We start from the raw sequence: 18731 nt of genomic DNA, 5'->3' as shown, positions 1-18731 counted from the left end.
AAAGGGAATGCCTGTGAACTACATTAAAGGATAACTATGATTACAAACACCGTGGGCGTGTGAGTCAGGTAACTTCTTTGAAGTTACGTGAGTGTGCTCATTTTCCGGTTCCATAGACGTTTATTTCATCATTAGGCAAATTAGGCAAGATACCACCACTTCCCTGTTGCAATCTTTGAACAGGAACAACTCCTGTGTTATGTACTTACAGCACAGTTTCAGTTTTCAACCAGTCCCAAACCAACAGGTTCGTTCAGCCGATGACTGTTGGGCACAGTAACTTAGCAGCAGGTGATTAAAGTCAACAACTTCCCGGTGCACGTTTTGGACATGATACTATACAGAAGGGTAGATACACTACATAGGGGCTCCCCCTATCGTTTAATGTGATAATTACATGGTATCAGACTGGTGTAGTTCAGAATCAGAATCAGAATACTTTATTAATCCCAGGGGGAAATTGTTTTTGTTCCAGATGCTCCATGCAAAAAAATAGAAATACAGCAGTGGAAACAAGGCATAGTATATGGATATAAAAACAGAAAAATTGGCAATAAGATGGAATAAAATAAAATATTAAAATAGTTGTTTGGCATAAGGTGAATACAATAAACAAACATAAATTATTTTTTGTATAGCATGTCTCACATGGCTTGCATCAACTCAAGCACCAATGTATGCATTCAAATTAAATGAACCTGCAAAATAAAATTAAAATATTGATGATTTTTTCTAATCAAATGCAGGATTTGAGATCCAGAAGTTCAAGTCAATGTCAGTGGGCTATTTACGAACTGTAAATACAAACTGCCCTGGGGCTGGCACTGGAATGGTTTCCTCATCACTGAACCCTTTTAAAAGCATTATATTACATTATTGGATTCAAGGAACATGCATTTTTACAGTTGGCCTAAGGGTGGTGCAAGAGCAAAGCTTATAAATTCTCCAGGAGGGACAGGGTTTATTATATTAGGAGCACATTACAATATTCACTATATGCTATATATATAATTTGTACACATTGTATATACATATTATACATAGTATAATGTGATGTATATATATGTATACAGTATCTCCTCAGTGTCGTCAGTGTTAGGCACTGAACCAGCAGTCGTTCTTCCTTCTCTGAACAAAACCTGCTTCTGTAGTAAATAAATCAATCAATGAACATATTCAGTTTTTTTTCATACATGGGAGAAAATAGGGAAATTAAAAAACATTAAAAGTGGTCCAGGGCCACATGGTGGAGTAGTGGCTAGCACTGTTGCCTCACAACAAGAAGGTCTGGGTTCCTCAGGCCCTGTTGGTAATAAGATTAAATAGTAAAGAAAACATTACATTAATGTTTTTAAAGTGTAAAAAGAACTCAGACCTTCATTTAAACTGAACACTATTTATCATGTTAGTGACAGTGCTTTGCTGTCAGTGTCTCTATCTGGGTCAGTTATAGGTGTCTGGCTGTTGCCAGGTGACAGAGCAACCCATACCTCCTTGGATTGGAAGTAGGTGACTCAGATAAGTTTATTAGTCCATTTTAAAATGAGAAATGTGTTTAAAATTTTATTTTTAAATATAAGCTTCTCCACATTTTGCATCTATATCACAAAGGCTCCCTATCACAATAAACTATTCCATTCATCCATTTTCTACCACTTTATCCTCCACATGAGGGTCACGGGGGGGGGCTGTGCCAATCTCAGCTGACATAGGGCCAAAGGCTGTGTACACCCTGGACAGATTGCCAGTCCAGCACAGGACCACATAGAGACAAACAACCATTCACACTCACACTCACAGTCAATTTAGAGTGACCAATTTGCCTAATCCCCAAATCTGCATAGTCTTTGGATTGTGGGAGGAAACCAGAGAACCCGGAGAAAACCCACGCACACAAGGAGAACATGCAAACTACATGCAGAAAGGCCAAGTGCTAACCACTACACCAACCATGTGGCCCCTGCAATTAACTAATAAATGATCAAATTGATTCCTTCTCTTTCTTTTCATTTTGGGTCATGTTGATGTTAGTGTTACTCTCTCACCCTGGCAATTATTTGTGTGGTTGCCCACTGAACCACAACACCCCAAGGAAAAGCTGCTCCAATTTACTTTTCTGTCATTTAAATTGACTATTATCTATATTTATGAGGTATTCGGAATACAAATCCACACATCAAAGTTATTCAAATATTAGTCAATTTTGAGTTGTTTTAAAAACCTGTGAATAAATCTTGCACCCTTCAAGGCTACTAAAATGACTAGGTTTTAGTTCCATATAGATAATTTCACAGCAGATTTTCATGTCATAGTAAAAAAAAAATCCCAGGTATAATCATCAAATGCGCAGTAATGACAGCTGCAATCCACTCAGCATGGCATTGTTCATGGTTCAAGAATAGCTCACTGGGAATCAAGCCATTGTATTATTGTTAAAACTTTGATCCACATTAACCTACTACAATAAAACCACTGTTTCCTTACCTGGGATATATCTGTGTCACGGTTCTGTGTAATGAGTGGGTATAACAGGTGTCTTTGAAGACAATCTGGATTTATGTTGTTTACATTTTTATAAAATCACAGTTTACTCCTAAATAGGGTGCCACTCCACATTTATACACGCCTTATAATTTTATACTACACCCTAAACTTTGGAACACACTACCCTTAGATCAGATATCAGGGAAGCCAGCTCACTAAATATTTAAATAAGAAGACTTATCTTTTTACTCTAGCCTCTAAATAGCTCTGTTTTATTCCACCCTGTGTTGTGTTTTATTTGCATTTTTGGTTAATTCTAAAGTGAAAACAGGGCTCTAACCTCTTGACTCTAGCCTTTTCATATTTTCTTCCACTCTGTGTTGTATTTTACTGTTTTATTTGCATTATTTGTTTTTAGAGCTGTTTTTAGACAACTATTTTGACAATCGATTAATCAGTTTGAAGCTTTTTTCATGATTAAAACAAGATTTCAGATTGTTTAAGCTTTTTAAATATGAATATTTTCTTAATTTCTTTGCTCTGGATAACAAATTAATCATTAAAAGTCAATCATTTTGGTTTGTGGACAAAACAAGACATTTGAGAACATCATCATTTCCAGGTTTGACGAACACCGATCAACATTTTTTATGGTTTTCTGATATTTTATGGACCAAACGATTCATCGATTAATCGAGAAAATAATCGACAGATTAATCGATTATGAAAATAATCGTTAGTTGCAGCTCTATTTGTTTTATTTCAAAGTTAAAACAGGATTTTTACTTTTTGACTTTAGACTTTTCCTTTTCATTCCACCCTGTGTTGTGTCATTTGAATATATTTGGTAAACATTTATTTCCCAGTAAACAGAAGCCGTGGCCCTAAGGGGATTCCAGAGAGGTCTTACTAACGTCCCCTTTTCACTGTTGCATTTCCAAGACAAGACATCATTAATTCTGTACAGTCTAGATCAGGGGTCTACAACCTGTGGCTCTAGGGGCGCTGTAGGGCTCTGTAGTGGCTCCCTGTAGCTTTCAATTTTTTAAATTTATTTTTTCTTTCAAAGTGGACACCTTATTAAAAAAATCAAGGCGAGAAATAAAGAGGAATAAGTGTTTCAATATTTGGGCTATTAAAAATATGCAGCCATTCCCAACACTGAAATGAAGTCATGTGTACATGAAGGAAGTACACATTTGGAATCCTGTCTATCTTTGCACCCACATACTGCACACACAAGCAGGAACTACAGGAAATCTAAACACTGTTTTATTTATTTCAAAGTGGGTCACTTTTTTATTTTAGCAGTTTTCCAGAAATAACGTTAGAACTTAAATCGATCTAAAAAGTCCTGTGGTTTATTTCAAGGTAGGCCCGCACGTGTAGGGTTTTATTTTCTTCCTTTGTTACCTTTGTAGTTCTTAAAAATACAACAAACTATAGTTCTTTTATATCTACATATATATCTATAATTAAAAACTAGATGCTGTCATCAGTTTATTGGTCAAAGTCATCAGTTTATTGGTCTAGGTTTTGCGGCTCCAGATGAATTATATTTTGGTGGAGAGGCGTCAAAAATGGCTCTTCTGATTCTCGAGGTTGCAGACCCCTGCTCTAGATGGTGTGTAGTAATATCTATGTAATAACTTACGTGGTGTCAGGCAAAATGTTGAAAATATTTTCTAATGGTATAAATATTTGTACTGGTGTAAAAAATGCATGTTCTCCTCATGTGTGCATGGGTTTTCTCCGGGTTTTCCAGTTTTCTCCCACAGTCCTAAAACATAGATATTTGGGGATTAAGTAATTTGAACACAATTTATATATAGCAATAGCAATTTATGTACAGCAATTTAGAGTAGACTGATTATATGAGAGTATGAGAGTGAATGGTTGCTTGTCTCTCTGTGGCACTGTGATGGACTGATGACCAGTCAAAGGCCAGTCCCCTTTTTGAGGGGGTTGGATTAAGGATCTTGTTGATATGGCCTGTATACTTTCATGCACTTTACTGTATTATTATATCTCTCTTTTTTACTCTCTCTTAATTACTTTGTGGTTCCCTCCTGGTTTTATATCTGAAATTGTCGCGCTGTTTACTATATATGCTTATGCTGCTATCTTGACCAGGACTCTTGAGGGACCTTTCTGGCTAAATAAATACTAAATAAATAAATAAGAAGATGGATGGATGGTGTTATGGCTCCTGGTCAGCTAGATTTTTAAACCTAAATAACAGCTACAAATTGAGGCAGCATGATGTTTCAAACTCTTTCATTATTTCATTTAAAATACTCCTTTTAACAGCGTGTAGCAAAACTATGTCACATACTGCACACTATTAGGGAAGCATCTTTAATTAAAGATTTTTCACAGCTGATGAGTAAAATGATCACTGATAGTTGTTGTTTTCCATTAACAGGAATCAATACACAAATCAACGATCATGTGAAAAAAAAAAAAATAGTTGAGGTGCATTGGGCAGTCGCTGTGGTGATCACATGTTCTGATTGTTGATGTCCTTACATAACCTTTTCTGCCTTTAAGTCACTTCTTTACCACATTTTATAATTGTAAATGTCCCACAAAGTCATAATCAAAACTGGTGAATCGCTGTTTTCTTAATAACAGTGGCTGTAAATCTGTGAACATGTGAGGCACTTAATGCACTCTGAGGTGTTATGTAATCTTTGGGCTGTTAAACGGAAGCTAATTATGAATGGGCAGCCTTTTTATGCCCCTCTTCATCCTGCCTGTGCATTCTTCGAACCAGAAACAGTGCATACAGGGTCATAGTGGTGGGTATGTGTCTCTGCGGTGTCTGTTGCATGTGTAGTGGCAGCGGCTCCACAGGCATGAGATTATGTTGAGTTGTGTTAGTGCAGAGCTGTGTTGCTGTGGCTGTGTCACACAGGGGAGTCACCACGAGAGGGAGGGACTAAGGCAGCCGGACAATGCTGGTGTTTGTGCAACGGCCTCTGAGTGGCTGCTGGCTCTTTCATATCCCTCTCGCTTGACTACCATTGCCACAAGCATTGTTGAAGTGAAAGGAAAGTGGACAGTTTGATCCTGCCAGTGGGATGCACCGACTAAGGTAAAACACCCTTTCCCCCTCTGCTCTGTCTGCATGATGGAAAAAATTAAGGTTTTTGAAGGCTGTCTAGTTGGACTGTGGCTGTGAGAACTGTGTGAGTTGGGTCTTCTAATCTAGTGCAGTTTTGTAGGGGAAGTAGAGGTCTGGGAGCTTGGATTGGCTTGGGTTGAGGCATCTAGTCAGTGTTTTGGCAGGGTCACTACAGTGTGTGTGTGTGTGTGTGTGTGTGGGAATGGAGCTGAGCTGAAAGAACGTTTCACAGAAAGAGGCTCAGTTAAATGCGTGTGGAGAATGTGACTATGATGAAGCAATGTTAAATACAACTTTTGAAAGAGACAAAATCCCCCCAGGACACAAGCGATGAGTGAAGCAAAAAGGACAGTTTCAGTTATTCTCACCAGAGAACACACATGAGGATAGAGTGAAGATTTACAGAGGTAAAAATAGAGGCAGAATGGAGGTGGAGAGATTAAGAGAGAGATTAATTAGGAAGCTGGGGGAAGAGGAGAAGTCGTGGAAGGGAAAAGGAGAAAAAGAATGCAAGAAACTAAGAACATAATGAAGCACAGCAAGAGCTCAGAACTCTAAACACGTCTTGTGTTACCTGCAATACTTAGGCCAGACAGCCAAATATTGTATTTCCAGGAGGAGGGAAAAAAACGTCAAACAAATGCATCAACTTTTGTTCAGAAGTGTAAAATGCTGGATTCCAACTGCAGTAAAGAAAAGAATTTGGTTAAGCCAATCATTTTCAGTTCTGCCCTCCCTCCTAGATCAAATACTCTTATCCCTTTTAGCTGGCAGATTAGAGAGACTCAAGATGTTCTGTCTGTGTATGTTATAGTCCTGGAATATGTCTCTATTTGTTTCTATGAATTACAAAGTCTGGTCGTCAGCGTGTGTAGCATTTCTCCATCACAACCCTGCCGTCCCACTATGTTATAATGTAGATAAATAAATGTGTCACATTTGCACTCATTTGCTCTATTTAATCTGCTTTAACCTCATGTGTTTTGTTGTCCCAGGCAGTGGGAGATTAGATTTTGGTTTGTGAGGTCCAACAGAGCAGAGAGGCTGGCCAGAAGATACGGATCCAACAGTAGTGGTCTCGACCACAACAGAAAAACGTGTGGGAGGGAAGAGGAAAAGTAATTTGAAGGAAAGGAACGAAGAGAGCTAGGAGGAGGAGGAGGAGGAGGAGGTGGAGTCAGACAGGGGAAAGAAGAAGCGGACCAGGGCCTAGAGCCCAAACACGAGCAGGATGACGGAGAAGAAAGTTAGGTAGGAATATTTTTTTATCTTACTTGGTTTTTTTTGCTTAATAAAGATGCTTTCACTAAAGAGAAGCAGCAGCGTGGTGTGTGTCTGTGTGTGTGTTTCTGACGGTGCCTGCCTTGTTTGCATTTTCTTGTCTATGAATGGACGTGTCATTTGCATTGGGCTTCTGTTGTTGGCTACATGTAAATGTGTCTGTGCATACATGTGTGCGTGTGTCTATGTTGATCCCCTCACAGCCTTCCTGCTAAGCTGATTAATGGGGGCGTGGCGGGCCTGGTTGGTGTGACATGTGTATTCCCTATCGATCTGGCCAAGACCCGTCTGCAGAACCAGCAGGGCGTCCAAGTCTACAAAGGAATGTGAGTAGGTCTCCCCTGGCCTGAGTTAACCCACCACTGTTATTGATTTGACATATACCAAGATAAGCCTTTCAATTTTAAAATGCAATGTTTTTTCTTCCAAAGTATGTGCATCCTTTTTGGTGGTAAATTGGTTTCATATGTGTTCACTGGCTAACATCACTCCAATTTTAGCTAACCCGTTATTATTTATATGACCACATCCCACATATTTTTCCCCTGTATCTCAGGGTGAATCAGCTTTTACTCTCTTCCCATATTTGGCCCAGAGTTTTGTTTAGATTGTATCAAATATATCCATGGAATAATACCAGGGGAATGCTGTTCAAAGTCTGTGTTTTGGTGGAATTCAGTCAGAGAGAGAAGAAAAGATGAAATGCAGAGGGGGAAAAAAACTATCGCATGTCCCGAATAGACACACTGACCCTGAATTTTCAACTGTGCAAATCTGTTGGGCATCAATGCTAAGGGCTGACTGGGTGTGGCCTTCCTGTGCTCAGCAGACTGTGGTTTTCCACTGTGAGTCAGAGATGGAAAAAATAGGGAAACAAATTCTCCTCAGTGCAGGAATGACATTATAACATCAAAGTTCTTGTCTTTATAAACAAAAAAAGCAGAATTTACACAAATCAGCCTTTGTCCACTTTGTTTTTGAGACAGTAGGGTTATAAAAAAAAAAGGTCACAATGTGTTTGGATAAAGGCCAGGTCAAAGATGATGGTGAAAACGACAAATGAAGCACAGCTTGAATGTTTTCACAAACACACTGTATCTGTAAGTTGTTTACATTTTTGTCTTTACAGGCTGGATTGTCTGGCAAAGACCGTACGCTCAGAGGGATATTTTGGATGCTATAGAGGTATTCTTTGCATTTCTAATCCCACTGACAAACAACATGACTATAAGCTTAATCTGGCTACTTTATGCTGTTGTTGACCATGTGAGCCCTCAATCTTTTCATCATAGTAATCAGTGTCTACAGCCACTAGCAGCGACCTATAACCTGCTGCCTAGCTTTGTGTCCCTGACATTGGCCTGTTTGTCTTATCCAGGTGCAGCAGTGAATCTCACACTCGTCACACCAGAGAAAGCAATCAAACTGGCTGCCAATGATGTCTTTAGGCAGAAGCTCTCTAAGGATGGGTAATGCAGCCTCAATGACATGTCATATGACAAATCTACAGTAACATTACTAAAGTATAGCCAAGCCTATTACATTAATGTAAATTAAGCCATGAAGTCATACCAAAACAAATAAGATATCGAGTTAATGCCATGCATAGGAAAAGAAGATTTACATCCACAGGAGCTGCTCACAGACAGACACAGGGAACAAAAACAGAATCCCCACCATTTCTGGTTCCAAATGTTTTGTTTTGTCTCTCAGTTTGTTGCATTTAATTTCTGCTATTGCAACTGTGTTTGCAGGCATTTGCCTCTGTGGGGGGAGGTACTGGCAGGGTGCGGTGCTGGGACCTGTCAGGTGGTCGTAACCACTCCTATGGAGATGCTCAAGATCCAGCTGCAGGATGCAGGGAGGCTTGGTGAGTCAACCAGAGGTCATTTAAGAGCACTTTTCTTCACACCACTATACTACAGGTTTATCTGCATTTACTCAAGTGTAAAAGTCTAATCATTATCACATGTGATTTTCTAAATAATCAGCTGCTTTTTATTTATCTGGGTAGGCACAGCCTCCTTTGTTCCACAGTGATGAACGCATGTTACAATAGTCTGCACGTGTTTGCTCACCTGAGACACTGTGTGTTTTTCCGTCAGCTGCACAAAGGCCTGTGCCAACTGCAGCTCAGGCTGCTGCTGCTGCTGCTGCTCCTGGTCCAGCTCCATCACTAGTGTCCGCCCGACCACAGCCCCGACCGACACCTCAACAACGGCCCTCAGCTACAGGCATCACTGTGGATCTATTGAGGTCTCGTGGCCTGGCCGGCCTCTACAGGGGGGCAGGGGCCACCTTAATGAGGTCATACACACAAGACAAAAAACACACTCTCACACACAATACGTGGCAAATACTTAACTTCTCTCTCTTTGACTTTTATATAAACTTGATATTTCACAGATACGTTTAAATGAGTGTAATTTTTCATAATACATACTTTTTTCTGGTGTTAATTCTTTTTCATGTTTCCCTGGTTCATTGCTGTTGACTTGGTGTCAAAAACCAACCATAACCTATACTGTATGTCTAGGCCAGTAGCTTGTTGTGTTCTGTGTCCTTTCATTGATCTTTGCTATAAATGGTCATGTCTGCTGTGCTGCAGTTAAATTACAATATCTACAGCTGTCTCCCTCACACAATATTTAAAATTAAAAAAAATTTCTTTCTCAAAATCTAGGGATGTCCCCTTCTCAATGATCTACTTCCCACTATTTGCCAACTTGAACGCACTGGGCCAGGTTGATGTGCAGGCCAAGGCACCATTCTGGCAGTCATTTATGGCAGGTTGCGGCGCAGGCTCAGTGGCAGCTGTGGCTGTAACACCATTGGATGGTGAGTGGAAAGTAACAGGGAGAAATGGAGGATAAAAGCTGGTTGTGAATGGAGGCTTTCAGCCTTTTATTACCAACAAAAGATGGCAGGGGTGCACACCTACCCTTGTTCATGCTTCACCTCAACACACTGTATTCCTGAAAATGAATTCCTTGAAATGTCCTTTAAATTTTACATTTTAAAGTGACATTATGCACGCGTTGAATGGTTAAATGGAACATGATTATAAAGATTAATTCTTTGTCAAAAGAACATTCAAGTGTGTAATTTACTACCATGGTTGCTGCACATGGATCAAAGGAATGTGAGGGCGGCATTTGTCGCATTTCTACCGACATCTCTTCACTTTCTCGTCCAAATACCACCAAAGGGGGCACTGCACACACTGGTACTCTTAGTAAGTCACCTGACAAGTTTGAAGCCAGTCAGGTGAACTGTTAGACCACTAAGTGATTAATAGAGACAGTGTTCCTTAAATTAATAGATAAATAGAAGACAAAACTACACCATATGGTATCATGTACTATTACTGTGAATAAGAATTTGTTTCTGACATGTTCCAGATACTCAATTATTATCTGTTGTTTGTCAGTTGTGCTCAGTGATTGCTATTCGCTTCAATTGACAGTGTATGCAATTACATCTGCATTTTCTCTGTGCCATAATCATACAGTAATAAAGACTCGTCTGCAGACCTTGCAAAAAGGTGAGGGAGAGGACACGTACAGAGGAATTGTTGACTGCACAAGGTATAACTATATTTAATGTAGTAAAACATTTGTTTCCCTAATATTCACAAGTGTAAAAGCCCAAGTAACAAATGCTTGTCTTTTTTGTCCTATTGTCTACGCGTGCAGGCGCATCATGAGGCGGGAGGGGCCTGCAGCATTCCTAAAGGGAGCAACATGTCGTGCATTAGTCATTGCTCCTCTTTTTGGCATCGCACAGGGAGTCTACTTTCTTGGTGTTGGAGAGGCATTGCTGGACTTCCTGGGATAGCAGTGGCTGGCATTGATGGTGGCAGTTGTATCGTCTCTGCACAAATCATTCACTGGTATAATGTGCAGTGAATGCATGACAACACAGCTGAGTGAACAATGTATGCGGTGAGAAGGAAAAGGCGGCCGTAACTTGCTGGTCTAAGACATGAAGATGTTCACACTAATGAAGTTCCTCTAGGTTTTTACATACTGTCAATGGGGTTCCATAGGTTACACAGGATCCTGAGTGTAAATTGTCTCTGTTTTCTGGTGTGGTATTTTTAAACTCAAATATGCACATGTGTTACTGAGGTTAGAGTTAGGGCAAAAAAGACAGGGTTAGGCAGTAAAAATTAGTACAGGGAGTCGAACCCTTGTCGACCACACTCGGGTGCAGTGCTCTCGTCACTGAGCCGACTGCCGGTGGCGACTTTGGAGAAGCTACTAGATACCACTTCCAAGGTACTACCAGGTTGCTGTCAACCGCGAGGGGCACTGGTTTTGAAAATGTAGACATAGGTCGTAATTACGACCTATATGTACGTTTCATTGGAGGACAGTCTCGTAAATTGTCTGGTTTACAATTTTTGTCTTTGAGGTTTTTTTTATATATAATTTGGAATGTCACCATACATTGATACAAAAATATACTGTGTACACTCAGGATCTTCAGGACACAAATGACTCATTTGAAATAATCAAAACAAATATTGGCTATTGAGCTTTGATGTGTGTGTGCGTACCTGTATTTGTTACCTCTTTAGGACATTTTATGGCATAAACACTGACCTTGTCTGGACCACTAGTCCTCATAGAGACCAAAACCTGGTCCAAAGGAGGCAGAGACAACTTTTGGAGAACTGGTTCGGTTTAGGGCTAAGGTTTGAATTGTGGTTAGGTTAAGATTAGGCATTAACTGGTTATGTTTGAGGTTGGGGATAATGCTTCGTTTAGGCTGCTCAAATGAATGGAAGTCAATGCAAACCTTTATGTGTATTTTTGTGGGCCTACATACAAATGTGTGATGACATGGTAAATGTTAACTAAGGCACTATTTTCACAAATATGTAGACAAACAAACTGTTTTTAGATTAAAATCCTAAAACAAATGAATATGAAAAAGTTCAAGTGGAAAACAATATTAATAATATGTATATATATATATATATATATATATACATATACATATATATATTAAAATGTTTCACTCTTACACTGCACAAAGATGAATTCAATTCAGTGTTGTTCGCCACTGACATATGCAAGACCTAGAGTAGTTGGAAGCTTTGAGCAAAATAAAAAAAAGAATTAAACCAAAGTTAAAATATAATAATATAAAATAGTAAAGTATACTTTTATGGCAGGTTTCTGGCAGAGACATTTTTGTCCTCCAAGGTCCTGGGTGTGTTTTTTATTTTTACTTTCTAAGAATGCACAAGCTTGGCTGCTAAATAAAATGCCTACAGGTCTGACCACTTGTATGGTCATGATGAAGAACTGTGTATCATCAAATGTAACTGACAAAATCCTCTTTGAATCTTTAAATGAGAAGCTTGTATTGCCTTCTCTCACTGGATAGGGAGGTGCGGCCTTCCACTGTCTCTAAGGTCACATGTTAATCTAATGGTAATGCTTTAATCCCTGTATTAGTGTACAATATACTCTAACACACAGATCACTTCCTGCCTAAAGGCTACAACTGCTGGGGCCACCGTCTCGTAGCCTTGATATCCTCTTCTTCACAGCTTAGAAGGGTTTAAATAAAACCTGCTGAAATCTAGGCCTGTTTTTATTGCTTAGAAAAATGATTTGTTGCTTCACATCTTATACAACTTTAAAAATGCAATTAAAGCCTTATCATTCCTAATAGTAATAAAATAATAATAAAAAAAAAAAATGCAAAACTAAAATGAATTTTTTTGGGTAATGTTAAAATACTGTTTTCATACTTGAGTCCAATTAAGCAAGAACAAATGTATTCGTTAGACCCATTAAGGGAGTATGGCACCTTGTATTGCCAGCTGTTAGTCAGTGCTTAGGTCCACTGGATGGCACTAAAAGTGTGTTTTTTATTTTACAATTTTAATGCAAGACACATTCCGCTAGTGCGCCTAGGCTACTACATTTTCCGAAGTGTAGGGTGAACAAGCTGTAAATAAAGATATTTCATACTAGCTGGTTTCTCTCTGTGTCTTGTTACATTTATTTGTTCGTTTTTTGCATGCTATAGTTGCGTCAGAACAACTGCAACTAGCCTTAGGGCAGCCTGCGGCCAAGTGGAAAATGAACTTGGCTTGTAACTGAAAGGGCGCTGGTTCAAGTCCCCACCAGGTCGAAAAGGGCTGGGGTACCCCTGAGCAAGGTACCCAACCCCCATTGTGGGTGCTACTCAGTGTGGCAGCCCACTGCTCCTAATTCTAGGATGGGTCAAATGCAGAGAATAATTTCCCCTACGGGGGATTAATAATGATAAATTATAATTTCTCTGTCTAGATGCAACAACATGCAAAACACAACCTGTTACTAGAGCGCCATACAGAAACACAGACAGACAGAGCCAATAAAAACAATACTTCACTCCCACTCTGTGAGGTGTTTTTGTTTTGAAATATTTGCCTGGGAGTATCTTTGCCACCTTGTGTCTTGTTCCTGTACTTAGTCTTACCATGGTGTATGACCTGTGACATAAAATGGTCTTTCGTGACCTCACCTCGGTAGCAGATTCTGATTGTTTCTCGCCCAGTATTAATCCTCCTATACATGTTCCTGTTTCAGTTAATGACCATGTTTCAACGTTCGTATGAAACTGATGATCATTAGCACCCGTTTGGTATAATTGGTCAAGCATACACTCAACTATAATCCTACAAAAGTGCAAATGTGCGTAAAAAAACTGTTGCTGGTTCTTAAGACAAAGGGTGGTCACAGATTTTTCTTCTGTTAGCTCACTCTGCATTTCATAAATTGATAAAACTTGTGAAAGCATTTCACAAACATGCTTGTAAAAAGCATTCCTATTTCCACAATTGCCTAAAACCTTTGCACAATACTTTACTACAGAAGTATCAGGAAAATGTGTGTCTTTGGTAGGGCTGCAACTTATTGTCATTATCAAATAATCTGTCAGTTAGTTTCTAAATTGACTAAGAAGGTGTTTGGCTATTATAAAATGTCATGAAAAAACTATGTTGATTTGGGTCTCTTGAACCTTAAAATAGCATCCTCAAATGTCATGTTTTTCTGTCACAGAGGAGCAGAGAAACCAGAAAACGATTTACAAAGCGGAGCCATAAAACCCAGTTTTATGGAATAAAATTGATTAAATTGATAAATTATCAAAATAGCGAGGGAATAAATTGGAAGTCAGTAACTTACGATTATTATTTGCTGCCCTAATCTTTGGTGACCTAAACCTAAACCTAAACATGTAGCATCGATTAAATAAATCATTAAGGAAAGACCCACAGTTTTCCCAAAACAGAAGGAAAATATATTTGGGATACCATTGCAACCAGTCATTCAGACAACCCATTCAAAAGTAAAATAAAAGGACTTAACTGTGCAAGTTGAATGAATGCACAGTGCATTGTACAAAAATACAAAAAAAGACAGACAAACACATGCATAGCATCCATTTAAGTAAATCTTTGACCCTGATGACTGGCAGGTCACAGGTGATGGTGCAGACCATACACATTATGATGATGTTCTGTGGTCACCTTAAATGTTCCACCTGTGTCACTGCACCCCCTTCAGATCCACTGTTAATCTGTGAACTTGCGGTTGGGGTTGGCACCAAACAAGTTCACTCTGACTTCAGGCATCATCTGTCAGGAGAAGAAAGAAACACTCACACAAGGAACTAAAAGGAAGTAAGTTAGTGAATCAACATCTCTACAACTAAGTATTTGTTAAATGTTTTACTGCATACACTCCGGCAAAGATGGAAACGTAGTAGTAGCTTCCCTCATAGTTAAAATCTATATCTATTTTCAATAATATCAGTTAGCGTTAAGTGTCACAGTCACATATTTTGTCAAACTTTGGATAATTGAGATCACCAGGAAACCAAGAGGACGCTGCTGCCCTCTACAGGTGAGCAGCAGGAACTACTTTCAGTGTGTTGTTGCAATCAAAAGCTGACTAAATTTTAGATATAGTCACATTTACTTCACCTGATGTGCCATAAGGTCTAGCCTGCTCTCCAAAGTGTTGGAAACCTTGATCTTCCCATTATCATTATACACTTCTACTCCTCCGCAGCTGTTAATACAAAGAATAGTAACTTAATGAAAACATTAGAGCTGAAATATTCCTTTGCACAAAGATTATGTTGACAATATTGTTCAAGTGCTTTCAGTCCCCTTACATTTCTGATGAAAGAAAGCGTTCCTTGTCAATTCTAACGTCTATGTTGCTCTTCACTGCCTGTTTGTAAACAGCGATGTTCTTAGTAACTGCAGCCTGACAATAGAAAAGCACAACACTGTTAACAAGGGCTGTTAATTCTTGACTGCTCTCTTAAATAGAGTGTTACAGTCAGTTTAATATACCTACAACACTGTGGTCTGCTCACCCTCACCTCAATAATTTCTACATCCTGCTGTCGACAGCGAATGGTAACCTTAGGCTCCAGCAGTTGATAGAATGCCTGATAAAGTGGGGAAACCACAATTTAACACAAATCAGTGGCGAACTTATGAGAGCAGTAAGAGAATGTACCTGAAGTATGAGGCCCTCTAGTAGTGCGGAGTACTGAACAGGATCCTTGGCAATCTCTGCAAGTCTTTGACGGGCCTCGTTCAACAAATCCTGAGAGAAGAATGCCGTAGATTTAGACACTTTTGAAATAAGGTAGAGTACGTGATTCGAGCAAGTAAAACCTATATAAATATGGGCAATTGTAACAGCTCTAAAAATGTGTAACTTTTCCATGATCTAAGGACAAGTGCTCAACAATTAATAGTATTATCTGAATATTTCAAATGGCAGAGGCTGCATTTCAATTCTTCTATTTTTTTCATGGTTCTTTTTATGTTTTCTTAGAGAAAAAAAACTTATTAGAATATAAAGTAGTTGCCACCGTTTGTTTTAAAACAATTACACAGCAAATACTAACATATAAATAAATTTGATTCAGAGGTCAAACACATGTCATCTTATTGTGTATACAAACCTAAACTTTCTGACTGAACACTTTATGTGCTGTATGTGAAACACACCCCTATCTATTGTCTAACCTTGATCATGTCGTCACGTGCCTTCAGCACCTTTAGTCTAGCTTGGTTCATCAGGTTTGACATCTGGCTGTGAGAGTAGAAGAAAAAGACAATGAGCACATGAACACACTTCTAACATTTATAACGCAACGTTTTGCACGAATGACAATTCTTACACACTGATTTTCAGCCAACTACGACCATAAATGGATTTTGAGAAGCAGTTAAAATACATCGTTAAGGGCAGCATTACACCTCCCAGTGTACGCAATGCTGGAAATCATAAGAAAAAGATTGTGGGTGATTGGAGCAACATTAAAAAAAAAACAAAAAAAACATGTACATTTACACATTATATTCCAATATTCCAAAGACAACTAGTAGAAGTTGCAATTATTATTTCATAACATGTATAATTCCACCAAATGTATTTTTGCTCTCTACCGTTTTACCTGGCAGACATGCTGAACTTTGGTGTTTCCCCGTGTCCCGCGTTACCTCTTCAATTTCTGCTCTGATATGCCAGTGGGTTTTATTTTAAGATGTATTCTTGTCCTTTGTGAACTTATTTTTTATTATTTTGTTTTGGGGCTCCACATACTGTATGTCTAACTGGTGTTTTGTTTGTTTTAAACTGAGACTGCCTCCAAAAGAGTTTGTGGTGCAGCCCTGGCTTCTTTTACTCAATGCAATGCATAGTGTGTGACTGAACCCGTTACACTGAGAACTGATTCAGTTTGTTAATGCAGCTCATACTGTATAATGCTTTGCTCTCGTGACTCTGACAACTCCAGGAACACTGGTGGGATGTCGCATGATGTGTTGAAGACTCTACTGTTTGACATTATTCAGCAAAAGGCTTCAAAAGAGTAAAGCACTTGAAGAAGATGGCTCTTTTTGATGAAAATTAAGTTGTATTCAAAATATGTTTTGTTTAAATGTTACTGATCCTGGAGGTTCAAATCTCTTAAGCTCTTTCAAACTTTACTTAACTAAATAAAACTCAATCACATTATCTCTGTCCATTGTGCAGCTTCAGCCCTCTGACGCCCCTTTTCCTCAAGGTAATTCATAGGAATGATATTAATATTATTAATTACATTCCGTGTGCACGTTATACCGATGTCATCGCCACAAATTACTATTCTGTGGCAATTTAGTATTTCATAGCCACAAATGAGGGGTTCCGTAGAATTGTATTGGTACTGTGGGATCTTATGTGGCCTTGGCAGAGCACTGTGCTCTGTGTCTTTAAGTGAAGATCACTTGACAAGTACTTAAATTACCAGACACTCACATTTTTTTATGTTGCTCGATCTGTTTTTCTTTTTTCTCATAGTACTCCATTATTTTTACCCTCTGTGTCTGCACTAGTCGACCTTTCTCGATGTTGAATTCTTCCTCTGCCTGTGAACAGACGAGTACAACAAAACAATTACAGCAAAACTGGACAGATAGACACACAAACAAACAGGGGCAGACTGACAGTAAGTAGACAGACATACAGGTAAACATAAAGACTAACTGACAGACAGCAGACAGTTACCTTGGAATCAATCTCTTCCACTTTCTCATTGGCCTCTTGTTCAATGAAGGCCATCATGTGCTTGATCTGTCACAGGAGGAGACTCAAAGTTCAGTCATAATAGAAGCCCTTATGTTAATGTTCTCTTAAGAGTTCATACAGTACACAGCCCACATACAACAACATGCGTGTATAATCCTGTTTTCTTCTAGAGCAGTCACGTGTCAGGAGACATTAGCCAGTTAGCCATTAGCTGGAGTTTTTCTTCTATTTTTCTTCACAGGTTTAACAACGTTACAAAACAAAACAACACTTTTTCAAATGAACGAAACACAAACAAAACGAGTTAAAGAAAATGTGACATGACGACATAACGGTGGTTCAGTGGTTAGCTTAGCTTACGTTTGACATGTTTACTTAAATGTATAACATAGTAATTTAAAATAAAAACGTTTTAAAATTAAAGAACATATCGCTGCCTATTTATGTGAACTTTACCTGTTTCTGCACGTCAGCGTCGGTAAGCGCCATGTCTGCTCTAAATGTCTCGCCTTCTTTGTAGAAAAAGAGTAAGTGGAGTTTTCACGACCACTGAACTTCAGTTACACAGTCAACAGCTGGAGAAACAACTGACTCCTGTTAAATTCACGTCAAGTGAACGATAATAGGACAACTTCCGGCTGTAACTTTCAAAATAACACCCCTATTAAACAGATCCAAAGTTTTATAACACTGATTTAGATGTTTACATTTCAGATAATAACTGCAAGGAGAGTGTAATTAATTTCATAATGCAACAATATAAGCATATGAGCATGAAAAATCAAGCAACTGCAAGAAAAACAACCATAACCCAACTTTAAATAAGTATGTAGTAAAACAAATAAATGGATAAATACATGAAGGTTGTATTCACAGCTTGATATTGAATGAAAATGTAAATTTTGGAGCACAGTGACAATGTTTTTTTAGGTTTTCTTTTAAAGGAGTTAGATAAAAATACTTATTGAAAGCACAAAGAGAGGGTTTGGCCAACGCTCTTCATTTACATGTAAAACTACAATATAGTGAGGTTACATCGAAATACATTTTTGTCTAATTCATTTCATATGATGGGTGAAACCAAACCTCCCACCTACAGGGACACCAGAAAAACAACTTAGATATTGACAGGCGTCTTCCAAAGACCTTGAGTGTGCTCACAGATTCTGGGTGCAAAATTAGAGTATTATTTTGAAGGTTGAAACCGGAACTTTGTTTCAATGCAGCTAGTTGGT

General features: G+C 38.7%; 2 protein-coding genes across 6 annotated transcripts; one reads left to right on the top strand and one right to left on the bottom strand.

Moving 5' to 3' along the window:
* Nucleotides 1–424: 424 nt before the first annotated feature.
* On the bottom strand, nucleotides 425–18086 carry atp6v1e1a (ATPase H+ transporting V1 subunit E1a). Of its 2 annotated transcripts, XR_009241905.1 has the most exons (11): nucleotides 17953–18086; nucleotides 17476–17541; nucleotides 17227–17336; nucleotides 15951–16017; nucleotides 15433–15522; nucleotides 15293–15361; nucleotides 15080–15174; nucleotides 14886–14973; nucleotides 14430–14537; nucleotides 8971–9190; nucleotides 425–1303 (listed from the first exon to the last, which is right to left on the bottom strand). XR_009241905.1 is itself a non-coding variant. In XM_058646565.1 (9 exons), exons 1-9 carry the CDS (start codon nucleotides 17983–17985, stop codon nucleotides 14475–14477), a joined length of 681 nt encoding a protein of 226 aa, XP_058502548.1. In that variant the 5' UTR covers nucleotides 17986–18086; the 3' UTR covers nucleotides 14187–14474. The 2 variants fall into 2 exon arrangements, 1 of the variants encoding a protein (XP_058502548.1); XM_058646565.1 differs by lacking the exons at nucleotides 425–1303; nucleotides 8971–9190 and having other exon boundaries at nucleotides 14187–14537.
* Nucleotides 3902–12884, top strand: slc25a18 (solute carrier family 25 member 18). 4 transcript variants are annotated; one of them, XM_058646561.1, is made up of 11 exons: nucleotides 3902–4108; nucleotides 5402–5581; nucleotides 6607–6862; nucleotides 7096–7218; nucleotides 8022–8077; nucleotides 8271–8361; nucleotides 8647–8762; nucleotides 8998–9199; nucleotides 9576–9730; nucleotides 10404–10479; nucleotides 10588–12884. In XM_058646561.1, the coding sequence occupies exons 3-11, from the start codon at nucleotides 6843–6845 to the stop codon at nucleotides 10727–10729; spliced, it is 981 nt and encodes a 326-aa protein (XP_058502544.1). In that variant the 5' UTR covers nucleotides 3902–4108; nucleotides 5402–5581; nucleotides 6607–6842; the 3' UTR covers nucleotides 10730–12884. The 4 variants fall into 4 exon arrangements, with proteins under 4 accessions (XP_058502544.1, XP_058502545.1, XP_058502547.1 ...); XM_058646562.1 differs by lacking the exon at nucleotides 5402–5581; XM_058646564.1 differs by lacking the exon at nucleotides 3902–4108 and having other exon boundaries at nucleotides 5136–5581; nucleotides 6611–6862.
* Nucleotides 18087–18731: the final 645 nt, after the last annotated feature.

This window comes from Solea solea, chromosome 12 (genome assembly GCF_958295425.1).
Source record: "Solea solea chromosome 12, fSolSol10.1, whole genome shotgun sequence".
NCBI classification, from domain to species: domain Eukaryota; kingdom Metazoa; phylum Chordata; class Actinopteri; order Pleuronectiformes; family Soleidae; genus Solea; species Solea solea.
This window is presented reverse-complemented; position numbering and strand designations above follow the sequence as displayed.